A 25,148-nucleotide genomic window follows, 5' to 3' on the forward strand; every position below is an offset into this window, starting at 1 on the left:
ATTAAATATAGGTTTTACATTTTGCACAGCAACAGCATTTTGGAAATGGTGTTGAATTTATTTATTTAGTTAATTTACAATTTTGTCATTTAAAATTATTAGACAGTAACTAAGAAAACAACCATAGGGCTCATTTTCAAATCATAACAGCATTGGTTAAAGCAGAGTTAGTTAAACAGCTAATCAAACAGCAGAACAGCAGAGTCTCTAATAGAAATCAGTAAGTAAACTTCTATAATATGTAGACTTTTATAAATATAGACCTCTGTCAGTAAAACCAACAACAGTAGACATTTTATTTCAAGAGAACTCTTTATTATAAACCGGATTTTCTTTAGTTGTGATGTGAGACTGATAACATTTACTTAGCTAATGTTAGCATGCTAGTTATAATGTTTGTTTCAGGTAGCTGTAGCTCTTTATCTGATATTTAACTAAATTTTACTGAATATTAGGTCATTTTACACTCTCAGAAAAAACGGTACAACACTGTCACTGGGGCAGTATCCCTCTTGTCACTGTGGTGGTACCCTCAGGGGTACATCCCAGCACCTTTAGTCAAGGAACATACATTCAACATTGTACCAGTATCCATTGTACTTTAAGCTGTATTGACTCCACAAACCCCGTCTCATGTCCAGGCTTTTTATTTTCATGGTCTGATTTAAAACATTTGGTTATGAAAATGTGCAAATATCTACTTTTCCACTACTTTGTAGGAAAATCTCATGTAAGGTAGACCATTGGACCTTAAAATCACTGTTGCAACTTTAAGGGTACTCTTACGTTGTTTGTACGCTGATGAATGAATCATGTACCTGCATAGTATTTATAACAGTATAAAGTAGACCTTAATGGTATCTGTATAGTATTTGTAAATAATGTGGCTAAAGTTACATAGCTAACATACACTATTTCCAGAAGTATTCACTCTCCCATCCAAATAATCGAATTCAGGTATTCCAATCACTTCCATGGCCACAGGTGTATAAAACTAAGCACCTAGGCCTGCAGACTGCTTCTACAAACATTAGTGAAAGAATGGGTTGCTCTCAGGAGCTCAGTGAATTCCCGTGTGGTACAGTGATAGAATGCCACCTGTGCAACAAGTCCAGTTGTGAAATTCCCTCGCTACTAAATATTCCACAGTCAACCGTCAGTGGTATAATAACAAAGTGGACGTGATTGGGAACAACAACAACTCAGCCATGAAGTGGTAGGCCATGTAAAATGACAGAGTCAGCGGATGCTGAGGGGCATAGTGCGCAGAGGTTGTCAACTTTCTGCAGAGTAAATCGCTACAGACCGCCAAATTTCACGTGGCCTTCAAATCAACTCAAGAACAAGGTAGAGAGCTTCATGGAATGGGTTTCCATGGCCAAGCAGCTGCATCCAACCTTACATCACCAAGCACAATGCAAAGCATTGAATGCCATGGTGTAAAGCACTGCCACTGGACTCTAGAGCAGTGGAGACGTGTTCTCTGAAATGACGAATCACGCTTCTCTGTTTGGCAATCCGATGGACGAGTTGGTGGTTGCTAGGAGAACGGTACTTATCTGACTGCATTGTGCCAATTGTAAAGTTTGGTGGAGGGGGGATTATGGTGTGTTGTTGTTTTTCAGGAGTTGTGCTCGGCCCCTTAGTTCCAGCGAAAGCAACTCTTAATTAAGACCAAGAGGTTTTGGACAGTTTCATGCTCCCAACTTTGTGGGAACAGTTTGGAGTTGGCCCCTTAGAGTGGAGACTTAGAGCACTCCTGGAAAAATGGTCAGAAATTCCCATAAACACACTCCTAACCCTTGAGGAAGGCCTTCCTAGATGAGTTGAAGCTGTTATAGCTGCAAAGGGTGGGCTGACATCATATTAAACCCTATGGATAATGAATGGGATGTCACTCAAGTTCATATGTGTGCGAAGGCAGATGAGAGACACTTAGCAATATAGTGTAGTTAATTTTAGTTCTGTATATCGTATAGACTGTATATCGGGCGGCACGGTGGCGTGGTGGGTAGCGCTGTCGCCTCACAGCAAGGAGGGCCTGGGTTCGATTCCCCGGCCAGCGGCCAGGGTCCTCTCTGTGTGGAGTTTGCATGTTCTCCCTGTGTCTGCGTGGGTTTCCTCCGGGTTCTCCAGTTTCCTCCCACAGTCCAAAGACATGCAGTCAGGCCAATTGGACATGCTAAATTGCCCCTAGGTGTGAGTGACTGTCTGTGTCTGTCTGTCTGCCCTGCGATGGACTGGCGACCTGTCCAGGGTGTATCCTGCCTTTCGCCCGAAGACTGCTGGGATAGGCTCCAGCATCCCCCCGCGACCCTGACGGAGAAGCGGCTTAGAAAGTGGATGCATGGATGGATAGACTGTATATCACCACTTTTCTCTCAGTCTGCAGTACATTACTTTAGATTAAAAAAGGGTTATATAGTTATATAGTGACCCAGTGCAGGTTAATCTTTCACTTCATGTTCTTATTTTCTAATGTTATATAATATATCAGTTAAAGTTTGATACTTTATTAATTAATCTTAACTTTATTAGCTAATCTTATAAAATATATCAATTAATATTAGTTATTATATAAGTTAATCCTGCTGTGTTAGCTGCAGTAAAATGTACAGATACAGTTACAGTAATTGCAGTTAAACTGGTCAGCAGTCGTCCAGTGGTGGTCCAGTGGTCCCTTTCCATTGATGGATGTGATAGAAAGCTGATAAACCGTGCAGTAACTGATCGGCTACAGTCAGTAGTTGCAATCCTGTAAAGAGCACCTATAGATGTATACAAAATTTTGTCACCCCTGTCAAATGACATGATATGTTGATTCTCTAACTGAAAATGAATCAATAATTAATCCTCTACAGGAAACACATGATCTTTAAAATAAATTCTAAGGGATGAATTGTCTGTTTTTAATTGATTGGAATTGAACATTAAACAAGATTTACTGGTCAAACCTTCTGTACAGGACATACTTTATGCTTTTATTTCCTGTAATTTGTTAAATTCAGCAAATAAACAGTAACTGTGTATTAAAACGTGTGCGCACTTATTTGTATGTAGGTACTAATGGAAGGTAGGAGTCTCTAATATTCTCTTGTTTTGTTCTTAAACTTTATGAGACTTTTACACACATGTTCTAGTAATGTTTTCAGTGGGAAGTTTTTTTGTTGTTCCTAGTATGTTCTTCTGGGAACGTCCCTAAAAACATCAGCATGTAACATAATCCATGGCCCTGACAACGTCCTTACAACATCCTCCAAATGTAGCAGTTAAAATGTTACATCTCAGTTAACGTGGAGCCTTATAGGAATATTATTTGAAATGGTTAACATCTTTAAAATGTGCTCTGAACATTCGATTTTAAACATTATTAGAACTTATAGGTAACATTAGCCAAAGTTATGGGAATGTTCCTTTCTAGCTGGGATGTAATGTCATCCATTAAAGGAAAGGTTAAAAATGTAAAATAAAATGTTTATGAATATAAATTAAATAATTCACATATAAAGGTCAAATATTTACCTGTTTGTCCACTGTGGATGAGGACAGTCAGCACTAAAGCAGAGACAGAAACAGAGGATATGATGCATTAATATGAAAGATTAGCTGTTATCACAGGCAGATTTAATCTGAAAGGGCAGCACAGCAATACAGCCATTCCAACCTTAAACCAGGTGAAACATCTGGAGGTACAGTAACCTTACTGTCTTATATATAATGGCTTAAATAAAATCAAAACACTTTTAATAATATTATCCAAAAACATAGTTTGGCTTCACAATTCTGAACAAAGTACAGATTCTTTATTTATAAGCTGAATAATTAAATAATGGTAATAGTCGGGTCACTGAATGGTCAGCTTTAAGTGGCAGATCTTCTTTGACAAACCAGCACTCCAAATATGGACGTATTGCAGCTTAGAAACACAGTAATTTCATAATGTTGATGGAGTTTAAAGGTCGTGGGGTCGGCACACACAGTGGTCATTCCTACAGACAGAGTTTGTGCTGTACAGCAAATTCACAAACATCCTGTTTAGTGGAAAAAAAGTCGGATCAGTGACTTTTCTCAATAAAATATCAATTATAAAAGATGATGATGCATTTGTTTACCATCAGAAGAATTATTCATACTTAATGTCTATTTTCTGAATTTAACACATTGAAACGACAAGCAAAACATAAAATGTTTCCTGTGAAAATGTTTTGGCACACTTTACATTTTTTGCCCTTTTTTCCAAAATATTAAAGTCAACAAATTAAACAGAAACTTCACACTAAAATGTGCAGAAAAATGTCATATTTAAGTGTGTTTCTGTAGAGGATGTTGACTTTTATTCATTTAGAAAATCAACAAAACATGTCATCTGATCTATAAGCACCAAAATGAAAAGCTACATGTTCCGTATCACTCACACCACTCAGATGCAGACACAGCACTGCTGTACACTGACAGACACTCTTCTCAATGAGAACCCAGTATAATTTCATTCACACAGCTGCTGTTATTTCAGTTCACATTCAGTCATTTTCAGAAACACCCCCTTTAATTAATGCCGGTGTCTAAGCACATTCAGACCTACAGTGTCCTAAAATATTGGCACTCCTGGTAAACATGAGCCAAACAGGCTGTAAAACATTCTTTACTGCTTATATTTTTGATCTTTTATTCAAAATATTAACAAACATCTAACCCTTTATTGAAGTTCAGTGATTGAAAAAAGAAAATCAGAAAATAAATCATTTTCTTAAATATGTGTGTGCTACAATTACTGGCACCCCTTCATGGCTCGCAATGCTTGACTGGTGTGGTCAGGCTGCAGTTCACAATGGGCCACTGTGGCCAGCTTCGATGATGGCTTGTTGGCGCTGTTTACTTCTGTCTGAAATTCTAAGACTGTGCTCACAGTTTTCAGAACAAACTATTGTTGGCCAAAAAACTTTGTGAACAAAATGAACTGATGAAACTTGAAAACAGACGCAGCTCAGTTAGACTATTTAACATGCAAACGCAGTGAATCTAATAGTTAACAGCACTTCTCTCAAACTGCTGGGAGTGAAAAACAAAAATAAACTGAACAAAGACACGAAAAACACTAGTAACTAAAATCTAAAATCTGCAGATTCCAAGTGCAGAGAGAAAGAGAGAGAGAGAGAGAGAGAGCCTTTTTTTCCCCCTTTGGACATTATATTTTGTGTGTGTGTGTGTGTGTGTGTGTGTGTGTGTGTGTGTGTGTGTGTGTGTGTATTAGCCTGCATATCTGCTCAAATTCACCATAGGACATCGTCACATACACAGATTTCTGAGCATGGTTGTTTGAGCTGAACATAGTTTGAAACTGTAAGGGTCCAGCCTGCACCACCAGCTGCCAGCAGAGGGCGGCAGCAGCAAGGTAGCAAGGTGCCCAGCCTGCACCACCAGCTACCAGCAGAGGGCGGCAGCAGCAAGGTGCCCAGCCTGCACCGCCAGCTGCAAGCAGAGAGTGATCACAGCAAGGGGCCATAAGTTCGGGGAACTCCAATTCCCAGAAACCCTCGGGCTGATTAGGTCCAACCCGACACACCTACGGACTCTCTACTTAATGTTGTGGCAAACAATAGCTCTTTGTTACACCTTTGTAGAGGGGTGACCAGTGCAGTACACAGCCCAGGTGGTCATTTCAACAATAAAAAAGAAAAGAGAGCTGAAAAAGAGAAACTGCCCCAAAAGTACAGAAAGAAGAGAAGAGGGCTAAAAAGAATTGTCTGCCCCCACAACTACTGAAAACACAAAAGGAGTGTTGAGCTGCTAAATGCTCCAAGCTATAGAAAAGACAACAACTGCAACATAAAGTCTACCTTCCCTTCAAGCTTCCAGCTGAAGTGAATTTATGGTTTCTCATTCTTTTATTTCACCTTCGTAGTTCAACCTCTGTTTGAGCTGCTTTCAGCATTTCTTTTGTTTATCCTTTTCCCGCCTCTTCATTTCCACCATCTTGAGGTGTTTTACCTGTTATGACCTTCAGTACATCAGTGGTTCAGTACATAGTTGTTTGGGAGGGAAGCTGGTTCTGAGGTAGAAAAGGGGGCAGTTGTGTCCTTGGAGCACTCCGATAATCAGTTGACATCCTGGTGCTTGGAGATTCTTTGTATCTTAAGTCAAATGTTTAACTTTGTCCAGAAATTCTGATCAGTTTAAGAATTAAAAGCCAAGTCCTCAATAACCATGTATCCAAATTATTGTCCAGGGCCTTTGGAAAAAAATACAGCCCTACTGGATCACAGATCCACATAAAACACTTTCCCACTGAAAGTTCTAGTAACATTTGACAAACAGTAGAAGCTTGAGTTTGTTGGTCCTTGACAGCAGAGGCTTTCTTCTAGCAACGCCCCCAAACTACATGTGGTTATATAGGTGGTAGTTTACTGTGGTTTGGGGAAGCTCTGATAGCAAGAACTAAGTGTCGTCTCCAGTTCCCCTTAGTGACCCTTGGAGATTCTTTGTCCATGTCATCCATTCTCCTCACTTTGTATAGTGCCAGTATGGCCATACGTCCTCTTCCTGGAAGATTCTTAACATCTCCAGTTGTTTTCTTAATTCTTCTTAATTATTTCCATGATGGTGAATATAGGCAACAACTGTTAAACTATTTTTTTGTAGCCATTTCCTGATTTGGTGGAGTTCAACAACATTTTGTTGCACATTGTTGCTGGATTCTCTTTCTCAAAGTGATGGATGACTGTGTTTCACCTCCTGTATATTCCCCAGTGAAACAGGAAGCAAAGGCTGACCATTGAAGTGTTCCTAATCACTCAGGTACACTTTAAAACATGAAATATGAATGAGAATAAACTTGATTTAGATTTCTAGGGGTGCCAATAATTGTGGCACACATGGATTTAAGAATTTTTTTTACATTAGATTTCATTTTTCTTTGAATGATTAGATCTTAAATAGAGAAGATTTTTGCTAATATTTTGAATAAATCATAAAGTAATTGTTTGTTTTTACAGGTCATGTTGCTCATGATTAGCAGGGATGCCAGTATTTGTGGAGGGACACTGAAGATACTACAGTAACCAAAACACACAGAAGCACAGTAACAACTTGATACAGCAGCTCTCACACTGATGAAGACATAGAGAACATTTACTCACAGATTATTACAGAGTGCAAAGGGTCATGTGTGTCATTGGAGAAATCATTGAAGTTCTGGGGTCTCTTCTAGTCTACCTTTGACCCACTGACAGAGGAGGAGGAGGTTTCCACAGGAAATTTCTTTTGGGGGGTTGTGGTATGGAGGGGCTGTAAGGATATCTCACCAGTCCCTGTTTTGCCAGGTGGGGTGATGGGAGCACAGTGGATGCAGAGTCCTCTGTGGCAGAAGGTCTAAAAGTTCTGCCTACTGTTTTGGAGATTGCTAAGGAGACAGAGTAGAGCTCTATCGCCGCAGGCCTGCCTGGCTCTGTGGATGTCGTGGCAGCCTGCCTGGTTCCGTGGACATAACAGCAGGCCACTTGGCTCCCTGGACATTGCAGCACGTTCCAGCAGAGCGGCTTAGCCTGCACCTGAGGATTTCAGTACAACCTCCAAGCTTCTTGACCGCACGGCCTCAGAGTTTCCTAACCCTGCCCATGGTCTCAGCATCTCCGAATGTGTCTTTGTTCTCCGTGTCTTCTAACACACTAGTCCATGTGTCTCCTGTTCCTGTGCACTGGGTGGCTTCTGTTTCTGTTCTCGCTTATGGTCCTGTTTCTACACCGGGAGCGGCTCCGAGAGCTGCTAAAGTTGTTCCGCTGTCATGATCTCCTGTGCTAAGCTCCTGATCTGGTGCTGGTTTACCAAGGCACTCCATTGTCAGCTTTTTGGCTTGTAGCTCCTGTGGATGCTCCTCATGTTGCAGTGCTGGCTTCCTGAGCTGCTCCAGTGCCCGCTTTTAGGATCAATTCTCCAGAGCTGGTTTCCTAGTCACTGACTCTACCCGTCTACAGTGCTGGTCCTGTCCCTGTCCCATCTGATCCAGTTAATGGATTGCCTGTTCCTCTGGACTTTCTGCTGGCTGAGACCGTGCCTCCTTATGGTCCAGACCCACCATCTTTGCACTTCAGGAGCACTTGTAGAGGCATGGTTCTGTCATGTCTCCTCTCCTCTGAGGGACTGACTTGGCTCTGCCTCCTCTCCTCTTCTCCCACACACCTGCATCTCATTCGAAGTGCATTAAGACTGCTGCATATACCCAGGGATGGGGGAGTAGCTAAGTAGCGCACTACATTTTGAAGCTATAAATCTTAGTAGCTGTAGCGTACATCCACTAACACCACCACCACCACGTCAGTGTTACTGCAGTGTTGAGAATGATCCACCACCCAAATAGTACCTGCTCTAAGGGTCCATGGGGGCTAAACAAAAAGGGGGCTAACAAAGTATCATAGAAACAGATGGACTACAGTCTGTAATTGTAGAACTACAAAGTGAACCTATAAAGTAAGAGGAACTGATAAAATGGACAATGAGCGCAGAAACAATGAGGTGGTCATAACATTTGTCTGAATCTTGAAAGAAGTCACTTCGCACTTGCACCCTGCCTCAGCCTCTGTTACACAAAGACTCACTGTATATAATATAATACAGTGATTTCTTGGTAAAGTGGGACACTTAATATTGTTCCTCCTCTTTTTTCCACTTTTTCTTTCTAATTACTTACAGCACAGGGATATAAAAGTGTAGTAGAAAAACATTAGTAAAGTTTCCTTATATTTAATTTCGTTTGTCCCACTTTACCATTTGTCAGATTAGCAAAATGAGAGCGAATTTTGTGGCATCAGCGTAGAGAAGCTAATTAGTTAATAATTGAATTCTTCTCTTAGCCTAGGTCATGTACCCAAATCATTCAAACTAGCAGTGATTAAACCTTTGATAAAGAAGCCAAATCTTAACCCCAGTGAATTGTCAAGCTACAGACCCATTTCCAACTTATCATTTATTTCTAAGATTTTAGAAAAAGCTGTAGCCCAGCAACTCTGTTCCTGTCTACATAAGAACAAGATGTATGAAAAATTCCAATCTGGTTTTAGGCCCCACCACAGCACAGAGACGGCTCTAGTTAAGATAAATGATCCTCTGATCAAGGCCACGTATCTCTGCTGGTACTGCTCAATCTAACTGCAGCTTTTGACACTATAGATCATTCTATTCTTTTCTGTATCTCACTGACCGGTTTGAGTTTATACAATTAAATAATGCATCATCTAATTATATAAAAGTGAAATGTGGAGTTCCACAAGGTTCTGTTTTAGGTCCTCTGTTATTCACATTATACATGTTACCATTAGACTTAGTTATAAATAGACATGGAATTAGTTTCCACTGCTATGCTGATGATACACAGCTGTACATGTCAGCCAAACCAGAAGATAAATCCAGATTAAATAAAATAAAAGACTGTGTAAAAGATATAAGAAACTGGATGCTCCAGAATTTCCTTCTTTTAAACCCAGATAAACAGTTCTCCTTCTTGGTCCAAAGGCTGCTCAGAATAATTGCTCAGATTTATTGTTAAATCTTGATGACTTCTCTGCAATACCTGGTTCAGTAGCTAAAAATCTTGGTGTGACGATTGATTCAGATCTAATGTTTAATCAACACACAGGTAATATTACAAAGACAGCGTTTCTTCACCTCCAAAACTTTTCAAAGTTAAGAAATGCATTATCCCTACATGACGCTGAACAATTGGTTCATGCCTTTGTAACTTCAAAGCTAGACTACTGTAATGCGTTGTTGTCAGGATGCTCCAACAGGAACCTAAATAAACTCCAATGAGTTCAGAATGCTGCAGCTAGAGTACTCACTAAAACCAGGAAATTTGATCACCAGCCCAGTTTTAACAGCATTACACTGGCTTCCTATCAAATTCCGTATTGACTATAAAATTCTCTTATTGACGTGTAAAGCCCTGCATGGTCTCTCATCGGAGTACCTGCAAGATCTTATTTCCCATTATGAACTGCCTCGCTTAATCCGATCACAGGATGCTGGTTTTCTACTGGTTCCTAAAATTCAGAAGACCTCAATGGGTGGAAGAGCTTTGTCTTACAAAGCCCCCAAATTGTGGCATAATCTCCCAGTTAATGTTTGGGACTCTGACACAGTCTCAACCTTTAAGTCTAGACTGAAAACATTTGTTTAGTTTAGCTTTTGATAATTAGCCTTCCCCTTTATCTAAAGGCAGGAGATCCAGGGGTTCATGGGCATAGTGTAAAGGGGAGTGAGGAGGCGGACGCACACGCTGAGATAAGCGAGATTTATTATGGGCAAATCCAGGGACATAGTCGAGACAGTCCTGTCAACGCACATGGAGTGGGAGGAGCCAATCGTGCCACATAGAGGCTTATGGTAAACTGACATGTTGGTGCTGTTGACCCACCACATCACGCGATCACACAGGTTTGTTTACAGTAGAGTGGGGGGATCCCAGTGTCTCAAGGTACTCTCATATCTATGCTACCTTCTGGTTCTCTCCTTTTAGTTTGTGCTGTTATAGTTAGATCTGCCAGAGTCACCAACCACAATCTGGGGGAAATCATACTTATTACAGTCTCACTCCTGACCAGAACTAATTTTGTCTCTTTACTCTTCCTGAGATAATGACTGCCCTCCCATCTTGCTGAAGTCTGACCATCAGGGCCTCCTCCTCACCATCACCAACCTGCTCTCCTTTTCATTTGTGCCAACTGCATCACCCTCAATTACATCACTGTGCCATCCAGATGCACCAGCATTGAGATAGGATGGGACTGTTTCAGCTCACTCCCACTTTTCATGAAGACTCAGTCAGAAACTGCCTCTACCAGTGCAGTTTCTAAAGCTTTACCATCCAGTCTTCAGAGATCCTCTTAGCATTTATTGGGTATTTAGCTTATTAAATTGTAAACACTGTTTGACCAGAGGAGGATGGGTCTCCCCTTGTGAGTCTTGGTTCCTCCCAAGGTTTCTTCCTCCAGACTGAGGGAGTTTCCTTGCCACCGTCGCCTCTGGCTTGCTCACTGCAGGATATATGTTGTAACTGTGTGTTTTCAAACTTCTGTAAAGCTGCTTTGTGACTACATTGTTATAAAAAGCGCTATATAAATAAACTTGAATTGAATTGAGGAGAGCTGCACAACTTCAGTCCTGGCTGGTATTCAGCACAGTTTAGTTTTATTTACTTGAACACACCCTCCAAACCAGGCAATTAACAGATAAATGTAGTCAGGTGTATTTGTGTAGGTTAATCACAACTCTGCTGGACAATGGCCCTCCAGGTTGTCAATGTGGAACAAGACTGAGGGAACGCCATGATTACCATCACAAGAAGTGCCACAGCAGAAAGGCAGAGGTCACCAACAGCCATAAACTTGACCCTCACGGTGACCAACCCTTAACACACAACACCCCAATATGCAATAAGCCACAAATAACACTTTACACCGACAAAGACATTCAAACATTACAGTTCCTTTTTAGGAGGCTGTGCACACACCATGTGCCTCTGTGTGGCCGCTCCCATGGCCACAACTCCTGAGCCCCTCCTGAGGCAGCGACAGCCAGTGTGGATTGATGCAGTATTACTGTTAAACTGGGACGGCCACACAAGTCATTTTAAGAAGACTTCTATGTCATGACATGCTTTCAAATAAATCAATAAATGCAATATTTATCAACAGTAATGATTACAGTAATCAGTAGTAACTACTGGCAAATATAGATTTTCATGCCTGTTAAAAGGAGATCCAGACGTTTGTGTTTGCTAGCTGGACAGATTTGGTTTGAGATTTTTATTTAAATTTTTTCCTGTAGACACTTGGATATCAGCCATAAATATAATTTTAGTACATATTACAATTTAAAATAAACACAGGTGGATTATATCCTTAGCAGGACATGCCACCTAAAGGAGATTGGAGATTGTAAAGTGGTACCAGGGGAAAGTGTAGCAAGGCAGCATAGGGTGGTTGTCTGTAGAATGAGATTAGAAATAAAGAAGAGGAAGAGAGTGAAGACAGAGCCAAAGATTACATGGTGGAAGCTGAAGGAGGAGGAAGGTTGCAGGCAGTTCAGGGAAAAATTGCAACAGGCCCTTGGGGGTCCTACCTGAGGACTGGGAAACTACAGCTAAGGTGGTGAGAGAAACTGGCAAGAATGTTTTGGGTGTTTCGTCTGGTCAGAGGAAAGAAGACAAGGAAAGTTGGTGGTGGAATGAGGAAGTCCAGGAGAGTATTCAGAAGAAGAAGGCAGCTAAGAAAATGTGGGATAACCAGAGAGATGAAGGAAGTAGGCAGGAGTACTGTGAGGCTAGTCGCATAGCAAAAAGAATGGTGGCAAAGGCAAAGGCTCAGGCCTATGATGAGCTGTATAAGAGGCTGGACAGTAAAGAAGGAGTAAAGGACTTGTATCGTTTGGCTAAACGGAGATATAGAGCTGAAAAGAATGTACAGCAGGTTAGGCTGATAAACGATAAAGAGGGAAATGTACTAGTGAGTGAACAGAGAGTGTTGAGTAGATGGAAGGAGTACTTTGAAGAACTAATGAATGAGGAAAACGAGAGAGAGAGAGAGGAGGACAACGGGGGGAGTGATAGTGGATCAGGAAGTGCAGAGAATTGGTAAGGTGGAAGTGAGGGCAGCTTTAAAAAGGATGAAGAATGGAAAGGCAGTAGGTCCAGATGACATACCTGTGGAGGTATGGAGGTGTTTAGGAGAGAAGGCAGTGGACTTTTTAACCAGGTTGTTTAACAAAATCCTGGAGAGTGAGAGGATGCCTGATGAGTGGAGAAGCAGTGTACTGGTCCCCATTTTTAAGAACTAGGGTGATGTGCAGAGCTGCAGTAACTACAGAGGTATAAAGTTGATTAGCCACACCATGAAGGTATGGGAAAGACTTGTTGAAGCAAGGCTAAAGCGAGAGGTTCAGATCAGTGAGCAGCAGTTTGGTTCCATGCCCAGAAAGAGTACCACAGATGCAATTTTTGTGTTGAGAGTGTTGGTAGAGAAGTACAGAGAAGGTCAGAAGGAGCTACATTGTGTCTTTGTGGATCTAGAGAAGGCATATGATAGGGTGCCAAGACAGGAACTGTAGTACTGTATGAGGAAGTCGGGTGTAGCTGAAAAGTATGTTAGGGTGGTGCAGGACATGTATGAGGATAGTGAGACAGTGGTGAGGTGTGCAGTTGGAGTGACAAATGGTTTCAAGGTGAAGGTGGGGTTACATCAGGGATCAGCTTTGAGCCCCTTCTTGTTTGCAATGTTGATGGAAAGGTTGACAGATGAGGTCAGGCAGGAGGCTCCATGGACCATGATGTTTGCAGATGACATTGTAATCTGTGGTGAGAGTAGAGAGCAGGTGGAAGAGAATCTGGAGAGGTGGAGGTTTGCACTGGAGAGGAGAGGAATGAAGGTCAGTAGAGACCAGACGGAATACATGTGTGTGAATGAGAGGGAGGCAGGTGGAAAGTTGAAGATGCAAGGAGTAGAGGTCGTAAAGGTGGATGACTTCAAATATCTTGGGTCAACCATCCAGAGCAATGGACAGTGCAGAAAAGAGGTGAAGAAGAGGGTGCAGGCAGGATGGAGTGGGTGGAGATGGGTGTCAGGGCTGATGACAATGAAAATGGAGAAGAGGAAAAGTAAAGAGAGATGAGAACATAAGAGTGAAGAATAAAAGAGAAATAGGAATAAAGAAAAAAAGAGAGAATAAGAGTTAAAGAGAGACGCCGCAGGTTTGGACTAAAGCCCTCTGGGAGGCGGTTTTAGACGGGCCTAAAGTCCTGGAAAAATCACTTGGTGAGTTTCGGGTCAGTTCTAAGGAACTGGAGGTGTAGAATGGGGAAAAATCAATGGTGTGGTTTGTAGTTTGTTTGTATGCTGGTGAGCAGCGTCTTCATACAACACTAGTAAATAAATGAGGCCGAGGAGGCAGCGCGGAGCAGCTCGTCTGTTTCTTTACTAACTCACTCAACAAGAGAGGGCGGGAGGACACTTACTTCAAAATAAGAGTCTTACTGAACTGCAACACAACACACAACCAGTTCCCACTCGATCACTAGTTGACGAACAGTGTCTGACGCAGCTTTTCACTGAATGATCTGCACCTCAGCAGGTGGCACAAATTTAGAAGGAGCAATAAGAAAAAGGAGCGGCGGATAAAGCACGTTATAGGAGAAGTATGAATGAGTCGACTTTGAGGATTTAGGAGTAAGTGTTTGTGTTTTTAGGATGATGTTGAATTTGCTGTTTTTTTTTTTTTTTTTTTGTGAATTTGCTTTGTGTCTCTGTGGTATGGTCAGTGTCTCTCTGTCTATGTGTTGCGCTTGTTCCAGCTGTGTGTGTGTCAGCTTTTCACAGCTTGGTGTGTGTGTGTGTGTGTGTGTGTGTGTGTGTGTGTGTGTGGAGATCAGTGAGGATATTTTGTTTGCGTGAGTAAAGAAAAATGTAACAAGTATTTATAATAATAAATATTTAAATAATAAATATAATTGTGGGGGAGTTGAGGAGCAGGAGAAGGAGGCGCAGATGAGAAGGCAGCTGGCCAGTGCATCACACGGATTGAGACTTGCTGACGACAGCGTATATATAAGATACTACATGCTGCAGTCAATTAAGAGAGGCTTGGCAACGGACTGACCAGTTAATGCTTTTAATTTATTAATTGAGTATAATTATTTGGTTTAAACTCAGTTACAAATGTGAGTTATTCTGATTTGAACTGTGTTGGGGATTCAATATTGAGACTGTATGATGATTTGAGGTGCATGGGTGTGGAGTCGTGTTGCATGTTGGTGCAGTTTTTATAAAAAAAAAAACGTAACACAGCCTCCCACAATGCCAGATCTAATCTAAACTAATGCTGTCCTCATCATTCTTTAACCATGACAGTCTGATTTCTGAGCTCCTGCGACCGATGGGTGCACTCTGCGGTTTATTGTTGGTTAATTTAAAGCAGTTAAAATCAAGCCTTTATTCCACTGCTGTTTGTTTTTGATTTTATAATCTGTGAAACTGTAAAATGAAGCTATTTCTTTTTCGACTGAATTGCACGGAAGATGAGCGTCGAGAATATTCTCTGTACTGGCACCCAGGTGGTGGAATGAACTCCCACTGGCTGTCCGAACAGCAGAGTCTCTTGCTGTCTTCAAACGCAGACTGAAGACTCATCTCTTTACACAGCACTTAAATGAGCATTGAATTATAAGCTGCACTTATTTTATTTATTGTATTGTATCTTATTGTTATTGTATTGCATTGAATGGCACAGAGTTCTGCGTTCAACTCTGTTTCTTTTTCTCTTGGTGTCTGCAGTGACATATTTGTTTCTAGCAGTATCTGAGCTCAGGACTGTCTTTCTCTCTAAGCTATTGGTAACTAGCAAAGATACTTTCTCTAGATTGATAAATCACTTCTTGTAAGTCGCTCTGGATAAGAGCGTCTGCTAAATGCTGTAAATGTAAATGAATAACCGTCAAAGCCAGAATTGACCCATTTGCCATTCTTCAATACTGGATTTTGAAGTGAAAATCAAATGAAGGTAGACAGACCTGAGGACCAGTCTGATGACCAACGGGGTAAAGAAATGAAGTGTCGCACTCTGACTGTAAATTTTAACAATACTGTAAATTTTTACTCCCATTTTAACAGAATCGCATGAAACATCATCAACGATCAGAAGATCGTTCTGCCTTTGTTCATTTCTATTGTATTGTTTCTGTAAAGGAGATGTTGAGCTTGTTATAAAGGTTTGCTGAGCTGGAGAAAGTAATGTCTCTGAAAGTGTCCCACTGCAGCAACATTCACCTTCTATTATATTAATCTGAATAAAGTAAATTCAGCACATCAGTACGTTTATCACGGAGCACTGGCCAAACACTGCAGAGTCTCACAGTATATCTACAGCATCAATGACCACCACCGCTGATACTGTCACTAATACAAGATGAACCTACAGTAAGATCTACTGAATTATGATGTTACAGGTTGGACACACTGTGCTTTACCAGCAGGAGTGATAAACTCATCTTTCACAACAGAATTGATTTCTTACCAAGGAAGAAACACAATGTCCTGCCAATATACCTGCTCGGGTTACACAGACTTGAAGACCTGAAAACTTCATGATCGGTAATCAATACTCAAATTCCAATCTCCAAATTATCCATTTTAAATATCATTACAGATTACACTCACCGCCCACTTTATTAGGTACACCTTGCTAGTTAAAGGTTGGACCCCTTTTGCCTTCAGAACTGCCTTAATTCTAAACACCTTTAATAGATGTTGGAAACATTATTTGAGTTACTGTTGCCTTTCTATCATCTTGAACTAGTCTGCCCATTCTCCTCTGACATCAACAAGACATTTTCGTCCACACAACTGACCGCTCACTGGATATTTCCTCTTTTTCAGACCGTTCTCTGTAAACGCTAGATTTGGTTGTGTGAAAATTCCAGGAGATCAGCAGTTTCTGAAATACTCAGACCAGCCCATCTGGCACCAACAACCACGCCACGTTCAAAGTTGCTTAAATCACCTTTCTTCCCCATTCTGATGCTCAGTCTGAACTTCAGCAAGTTGTCTTGACCACCTCTACATGCATAAATGCATTGAGTTGTGGCCATGTGATTGGCTGATTAGCTATTTGTGTTAACAAGCAACTGAACAGGTTGCTTGTGAGTGTATATTGGATGCCACAGTAATGCTTTATAAAAGCTGCTTTAAATCCTGGCTGTAACCGTCACCCACAACAGAAACAGTTGGGAACATATTGCAGATGTTGTGGGATGTGAGGAGCTTCATGACTTCTGAATAAATGTTACTAACAGATTATCTGCTCTGATTGGGAAAGAAATCTCTGTGGATCCAACTGTATTATTGCTTAACGAAGACTCCAGTTTAGCCCTGACAGGAAAACTAAAGAAGATCTGGATCACTGGTTTAACATCTGCTAAAAATATTTGCGCAGAGATGTTTTTCCCACAATCTTAGTGGACGACACTATTTCTGCTACATGACCACAGTACTGTTAGAATCAGCTGCAGCTACAGTCAATAATGCTGGAGCATCTACTCTTCAGACGTGGAGACAGGTTTGTTTAATGTGGTGAAAAGATTGAAGCAAATGGTATGAAGCACATTATATAAGCCAGCATCTTTATTTTAATGTGTTTTCACTCATTTTATTACTTAACATCTTATTTATAGTTTGGTCAGTGATGTAAAGTACAGATGGAGGGGATGAATGGACCGGTCAGATGGGGGAGGGGTGTTTTTGGTTTGCTTCAGTTCTGAAATATTTTAATAAAATGCTGTATGACAGAAACATCATGCAAACTTTAACTTAAGAAAAAAAATCAATGGAACCAAATATGTAATTTTGTATCCAATGAGTTTGAATGAGGAACACGCATAAGCAAAGGCATTATTAATCAACAATACAAAAGTGAGTGATATGTTTTAAATTTAGTTTTAGGCCATGACTTATTATTTAAAGTCATTTAAGAGTCACTCAGACGTGAGCTGTCTATTTTAATTAAATATTTATTTACTAATTAAGGACACAAATACATGTTCATTGATAATGACCCACAATGCAGAGTAGAGCTCATATCATTTTCTAATAAACATGTCAAAGGACCTCCAACTGAAACTCTCCACACTCTGAATTCAGCATGACAGAAAAGCTTGTAAACCATCTGAACTACATACAGTTACTGAATCACACAGAAGCTGATCATCTCAGAGCCCTCAGACTGAATATTAACAACTTCATACAGCAGCTCTCACTCTAATGAAGACATAGAGAACATTTACTCACAGAGTATCACAGAGAGAGACCTGAACTCCATACTGTCCCCGTAATGACTGACTGACTGACTGACTGAGCAGTGCGTTCAACAATCAACTTCCTGTGTTCTTACACTCACAGCACACGTCACAGAGAGGGAGAGATGGAAAACAATACAATTCAGGAAAACCGAAAGGAAAAACTCGATTGCCAACATCTGGATAAATCATCCAAGGATTAGTACTTATATCCTTTGTAGAATTGCTTTAGTTTAGCCATATTGGAAGGTTCTTGAACAAGAACTGCCCCTTTAACTGCCCCTGGTCCTTAAGAGTACAAGTCAGGACTGTGACTAGGCCCCTCCAAAACTTTAATCCATTCAGAGGTGGACCTGGCCTTGTGCATTGGGTCTTTATTGTGTTGTATAACCCATTTACACTTGAGCTTCAGATCACAGACCAAAGACTGGATGATGTTCTATATTAGAAAGCAGAACTCATGGTTCCATCAATTATAGCAAGCTGACCACGTCTTTTAGCAGTGAAGTATCCCTACACCATCATACTACCACCACCATGTTTTACTGTTGATATGATGTTATTAGTAGAATACAGTGATAGCTTTACACCAGATGTTATGGGACCCAGAAAAGGTTCCACTTATTACTCATCAGTCCATAAAACATTCCAATATTTTTGGAGGTCATCAAGGTGATTTTTGGCAATTGTGAGAGGAATTTTCTTCTTGATTGTGTTTTTGCTTTGCAACTCTTTCATGGAGAACTCTCTTTCCAGTGGTGAAATCATGAACATGGACCTTCTCTGAGATGAGAATCATCTGCAGTCTCTTAGATGTACATCTGGGTTGTTTTGTGATTTCCTGGATGAGTTGCTGCTGTGCTCTTGGAACAATGTTGATAGGCCTTTCACTTCTGGGAAGATTCATCATTGTTCCACAAGTGTTCTTCATTTGGAGAAAATGGCTCGTACTGTGGTTCACTGGAGTCCCAGAGCTTTGGAAATGGCTGTGTAACATTTTCATGATTTATACGTTTTAATAACTCTTCTTAATTTTGGAATTAATTTTCATTGTGGCACAGTGTTCTGCTTGTTGAGATCTTTTGGACTACTTTACAGAGCTGGAAAGGTTCTGTTTAAATGATGATTAGATTCAACAGAACTGGCAGAAATCAAGCTTGGGTGTGTCTTATTGAATTGATCCAAATGATCAACTACATTTGGTTAATTGGTTGATTTAGTAACTAAAGAGTGGCAAATACTCAAATACACAGGGCCAGTTGGCATTGAATAACGTTTGTTTAAGTTAAGTGAAATAATTGTTTAAAAAATGAAAAGACAAAACAAAAAACATTTTTACTCGTTATCTTTAAAATCTAGTAAAATAACTAATAAATTAGGTACAACTTTTTAAATTTTACTTTAACAGTTACTTTTTCACAGCACAGAGCTTTTACCACTGAGTGATTTTACCAGATTAAATTATTTTGATCAGTTTTTAATGGAATTAAAATGTTCCTTTAAAAAGACTTTACAGGCTCATACAGTGTCTGAGAGAAACTGGCCAATGAAAGAGCACATTAGAGGGTCATCACATGGTGTAAAATGTCAATGATCCCTAATCTGCACTAATCCAGAGACTTTACACTAAATATCAGTCATTTAAGGGAATCTTCATGTGCAGTACTTTCAAGCAGACTCGGCCGAGTCCTGAAACCATGTGCATCCAAATATGGTAGATAATTTGAAAAAGGAAGTGCAGAGAGAGCTTCATCTGTTTCTATATTTGATGCCAAACATGACTGGGTGAGAGATGTTACTGATTAGCATGCGAGCAGTCGGTACACATGGTTCATCATGTTGTGTTAATGGGGTTTTAGTACAAACGGTTCATCAGTTCTACTCTTAGAGGCGGTGAGAGGCCTGATATCAGATTTAACCCCCTCTGTGCTGCTCTGGACTCCAGCTGGAAGGTGCACATGTGTGTTTCACTGCATGGTGTGATTGAGTGCGGCTGCGTAGGTTATGTGTCTGTTTTGATTGCTCAGATCATTTACAGTTTACATTTTAGTTTTTTCTTCTGTTATTTCTATGCAATCAATTTGTAATTTGGATTAAATCTAAGTAAAAGAACAGTCAGAGCTCAGTTGAGGCCCACTGTCGTCATGGAGCTTTCTGCATCACTGAGTTTCAATTCCTCTTTAGGTGAAGGTGTCATTGCCACTATTTAACTACAGAAGTCAGACCACAACCCTCTAAATAACTCCCCTCTGCTCTCAAACCTGAAACCTCTACTGGATTTCTGTGGCTGTATGACCAGTGATACAGTGCTCAGAGTTTTTTTATTTTTTTTTTAATGTAGTTCATATTCCTGCTTCAAGGTCAGTCCACACCAACTCTCCTAAGGCCTGTCTGTCACTTAATGGATTGTCATGAATAAAATTCAAGCAAATTTTCAGTTTCACTCATGCAGCCATGTATAGGCTACATTTTATTGTTTTCAGTGCAGAAACAACCACAACAACTTGTTGAAGCTATTATTTGGCAAACATGAGACACTTTTGTGAGTCAGCAGTATTTGGGGGATTGAGTGCACTCTGTTGGATCTTTTTAGCATCATATAGGGGACAAACTGTTACACTGACAACAGAACACAAGAACTAAATGTCATACAGTGATCAGTACAGCGATTCTGAGATTTTGAAAGTTCTGTAGTGTCCACATAACATGGATCAGTTTTCACACACTAACTATATTCTCCTGAGCTTGTCCTGCAGAAATGCTCCCACTGTCTGCACACAGGACTGTAGTTTTTTGTTTGTTTTTATTTATTTCTCTTTGGAAGTATCCGTATACATGAACAGATACAAATGCCTTTACTTTTTACTTTACTTTTAATAACAGCAAAAACCTGTGAAATGTACTGTGTTACTAAAGTGACAGCAGAGCACGAGGCCTTTTAGCCCCTCCTCCACTGATCGAACCCACAAAGCTGAACCAACATGGAGAGAAACCACAATGACCGTTTTAACACCCGTGCTCGGAAATTCTGACACAGACAAAACACACAGTTTGTTCAAGAGCAGAAAAGATGTTATACTTCATTAAAAACAATGTTAAATGTAATGTAAACCATTAAGTTAATGTCATAATTGATAGTCATTTTTGTGAGGTTACTCTAGGCTTCTCTTGCCTTATAGACTGTGTTATGTTAAATAACACAATGCACAAATATGCCATATGTGTTCATATGTAGATCACAGTATAATCTCTAAGCAGTTCTGCAGTCAAAGCATGAAGGTCAGCACTGATGCCCTGGGGGTTGATTTCTGCAAATGGCTCTCAAGAAAAATATAGTTTATATTTTTGATGTTTTAGTGTGTTTTTTCCATAAAGTCTTGCAAACCAGTGACGATCAATTGTAATTAAAGTGAAAACACAATGTTTGCACTTGGTTGTAGTAAAGACTGACAGCATTAAGCAGCAGTGCTTAGCCAGTCAGTTAATGCTACCTTTTATGTGTATTAGCACTGTATGATTTTTTTTTTTTTTATTTATATAACATGTAAGCAGAAATGAAGCACCTGCCCTGCCTGTATGTTAGAAAAAAAGAATTAGTTTTGGTTTCTACACATATCGACTGTACTGAGATCATTTGTTGACTTTTGCCACAACATTGATTTACAGCACTTTTCGGTCTTAACTGTCACCACATTTATCAATATTGAGATACTTTGCTGAGAAACTTGATAAAATACATGACATTGTTCACTTTAATAATGTGGTGTGTTTTTATATTGTAATATTGACATGTGAGCCATTATATATCGTGATAATAATATTCAAACTCTAACTGTAAATGTTCTTCATTCTTCTAGTTTTACTTTATACATTTTACATAACAATTGCATAACTGCTAAAATAAGTTCTGTGTGTTGGCTGTAGCCTCTTGACCTTGTCCCTCCACTTCTCAGACCATGTTGGTAGCCTTGGAGACCGACATCCAAGCCAGGTAGCCTATATAGACTCCTGCACCTGTGAAACCTGAAGTAGCGTCCTTACACCCACTTGTATATATTTCTAGGAAGAAGTAAAAATGTAAGCTCTAACTAACTGACCTGTAATCCTGTAATTATTGTTGTGTATAATGACTGTAACTTTCTAGGTGATGCTGAATTTGCTCTATGTGTGCACAACTGAACATTACTGTGTTTCTGAAGTGATGAGCAGAGCATACGGCCTTTCAGCACTAACTCCACTTGTCAGACCTACAAAGCTGAACTAACACATATAAACCACAATAAACACGTCAACACCCATTCTAGGAAATTCTGTCACAAATAGAAACACACAAACTGCTTCTTCAAGATAAGAAAAGATGATTAACATCAGCACAAACAGTGGTCAGTCATATTTCAGCTGTTCTCATATCTCCAGTTTTTTGCTTTTCAGTCTCTGGTATAATTTGAGAATGTCTGTCCTTGACATGGTGTGTGAATGTCATGATGAGTGGAGGCAAAATTATGTAGAAAACAGATTGGTTATGTTGACTTACAGTAAAAGTAAAGTATTTTTTTCCTTCTGCTGTAATTTTCAGAGATACACTATTCCAACTGCAGCAAATAGGTCTGAAAGCAGAGGCCAAACAAGGGAAAACATCAAGGGTATTAATGCCAGGTTCAAATAAATAGGTGTGGGTGTGCAGGGATGTAGATGAAGGACAGCACTTACACTGTGAGAGATCTCTCGTCTTACACTGTGATTAAACTGTAATTTGTTGTTTGTGTAGAGCACATAGAGTATAATCTCTATGCAGTTTTGCAGGCATTAAACTTCATCAAGCCAGTTTCTTTAGGCTGACTGTGCTGTCATAAGCTATATATGCAAGGAGAGTCCTTAAACCCACTGGTATATATTTTTATAGGCTAAAACAAAAATGAATCCTTATGTAAAATCTATGTACCCTGCATACCCTGAATGTAATCCAAGATGGCGCCACGTACGGCTGCCCTGGCGTTCGGGTGCTCTTTGTTTTGTTTGTTTTTGTGTGTTATTCGTGTGTCTTCGTGCTCCTACAGCTGCGAGGAGCTACTAAACATCAGAACAACAACCCCTACAGACATTTCACCAGTTTTTCTAGTGCCTGCTGCATTATTAGTGCACTTTATAAACAAAAAAGTGAGACGCCGCCGAAGAGGGAAGCGAGCTGGTGTACTCGTGCGCCTTCGCACACGGGGGACGCGCACGCCCCTACCTGGGAATTTCCTCTCCAACGTCCGCTCACTCTCCAACAAAATGGACGAGATAGCGCTGCTGATGAGAAGAAATAGCGACTTTTCCTCCTCTAGTGTGTTGTGCTTCACCGAGACGTGGTTGAACACACAGACCCCGGACTGTGCGCTCCATCTTGAGGGATTCCAGCTCCTCCGCGCGGACAGACGACGGGAACTTGTCGGAGGTATAACGAAAGGTGGAGGAGTCTGTTTCTACATCAACAACGCCTGGTGCTCCGATGTGACAGTGATTTCCCAACACTGCTCTCCTTCTCTGGAATACATTTTCATTAACTGTAAGCCGTTCTACGCCCCACGTGAGTTTTCTTCATTTATTCTGGCCGCTATTTACATTCCACCGAGCGCCGATGTGCACGAAGCTGAGCGTGCTCTGGCGGACCAGATTATGGACGTGGAGCGGTTTTTACCGGACTCCCTTGTTATAATCCTCGGAGATTTTAACAAAGCAAAACTTAATCATGACCTACCGAACTACAAACAGTTTGTCACATGCCCGACCAGAGAGGGGAACACGTTGGATCACTGTTACACTACAGTGAGTGGTGCTTACCGTGCTGTGCCCCGTGCGGCTTTAGGACTCTCAGATCATGTCATGGTTCACCTGATCCCTGCGTACAGACAGAGACTAAAGCTCTCTAAACCTGTCGTGAGGACATATAAAAAGTGGACCAGTGAAGCTGTGGAGGAGCTACGCACGTGTTTGGACACCACAGACTGGGACATGTTCAAGGATTCTACAGACAGTTTAGATGAATACACAGATACCGTGACGTCATATATACATTTCTGTGAAGACAGCATCATCCCATCACGCCCCAGAATCACTTTCAATAATGATAAACCCTGGTTCACACCAAAACTCAGACAGCTTCGCCAGCAGAAAGAGGTTGCTTTCAGAGAGGGAGACAGAGTCAGCTACAGAGGTGCAAAGTATGAATTTAGCAGGGAGGTGTTAAAGGCTAAATCCAAGTACAATGCTCGTCTGAAGCAGCGGTTCTATGCTAACGACTCTGCCACTGTGTGGAGGGGGCTGAAAGAGATCACCAACTATAGGCCCAGAGCACCTCATTGTTCAGAAGATTTCAAACTGGCTAACGACCTTAACGACTTCTATTCACGTTTTGAAGTCATGGACTCACACCCCCCATCCTCCACCCCCCACACCACAATACACTCAACCACTTTGGATTGCCCATCTGCCCCCTCTGCCCTCTCAGTCCAGGAGGAGGATGTGAACAGGCTGTTTAAGAGGCTAAATCCACACAAGGCTTCGGGCCCTGACTCCGTGTCCTCTGCCACCTTGAGACACTGTGCTGATGAGCTGGCCCCAGTCTTCATGGGAATCTTCAACTCTTCCCTGGAGTCAGGCCATGTCCCAGCCTGTTTCAAGTCCTCCATCATCGTCCCTGTCCCCAAGAAACCACGCGCCACAGGACTTAAAGACTACAGGCCTGTGGCCCTGACGTCCGTAGTCATGAAGACCTTTGAACGTCTGGTCTTATCACACATCAAGTCCATCACCAACCCCCTTCTGGACCCCCTGCAGTTTGCCTACAGAGCCAACAGGTCTGTAGATGAGTCAGCGAGTCAGCGAGTACGGCTGGGGAAGATTGTCTCGGACACGTGGACTTTAAGCACAGGATCTCCTCAGGGCTGTGTACTTTCCCCCCTGCTCTTCTCCCTGTACACCAACTGCTGCACCTCCATCCATGACTCTGTCAAACTGATTAAGTTTGCGGACGACACCACCCTCATTGGACTCATCTCAGACGGTGATGAGTCTGCCTACAGGAAGGAGGTGGACCGGCTGGTGACCTGGTGCAGCAACAGCAACTTGGTGCTCAATGCCCAGAAGACAGTGGAGATGACTGTGGACTTCAGAAAAGCCACAAGCCCCCTGCCCCCCCTTATCCTTACCGACACCCCCATCACCACTGTGGACTGTTACCGGTTCCTTGGCACCACCATCACCCAGGACCTCAAGTGGGAGCTGAACATCAGCTCCCTCATCAAGAAGGCTCAGCAGAGGATGTACTTTCTGCGGC

The 25,148-nt window shown here is 41.2% G+C and overlaps 1 protein-coding gene across 5 annotated transcripts in view; it reads right to left on the minus strand.

Moving 5' to 3' along the window:
- The window catches only part of LOC108416012 (carcinoembryonic antigen-related cell adhesion molecule 5-like), a 68,830-nt gene extending 50,954 nt beyond the window's left edge, over positions 1 to 17,876 (minus strand). For all 5 annotated transcript variants that reach the window (XM_037547453.1, XM_037547447.1, XM_037547442.1 and 2 more), the window contains exons 1-2: positions 17,823 to 17,876; positions 3,523 to 3,555 (exon numbers count right to left, since the gene is read on the minus strand). In XM_037547453.1, coding sequence (XP_037403350.1) covers positions 3,523 to 3,555; positions 17,823 to 17,853 — 64 coding nt within the window. In that variant the 5' untranslated portion in view covers positions 17,854 to 17,876. The remainder of the gene's footprint in view (positions 1 to 3,522; positions 3,556 to 17,822) is intronic.
- Between the last annotated feature and the right edge of the window lie 7,272 nt (positions 17,877 to 25,148).

Source organism: Pygocentrus nattereri, chromosome 2, assembly GCF_015220715.1.
Source record: "Pygocentrus nattereri isolate fPygNat1 chromosome 2, fPygNat1.pri, whole genome shotgun sequence".
NCBI classification, from domain to species: domain Eukaryota; kingdom Metazoa; phylum Chordata; class Actinopteri; order Characiformes; family Serrasalmidae; genus Pygocentrus; species Pygocentrus nattereri.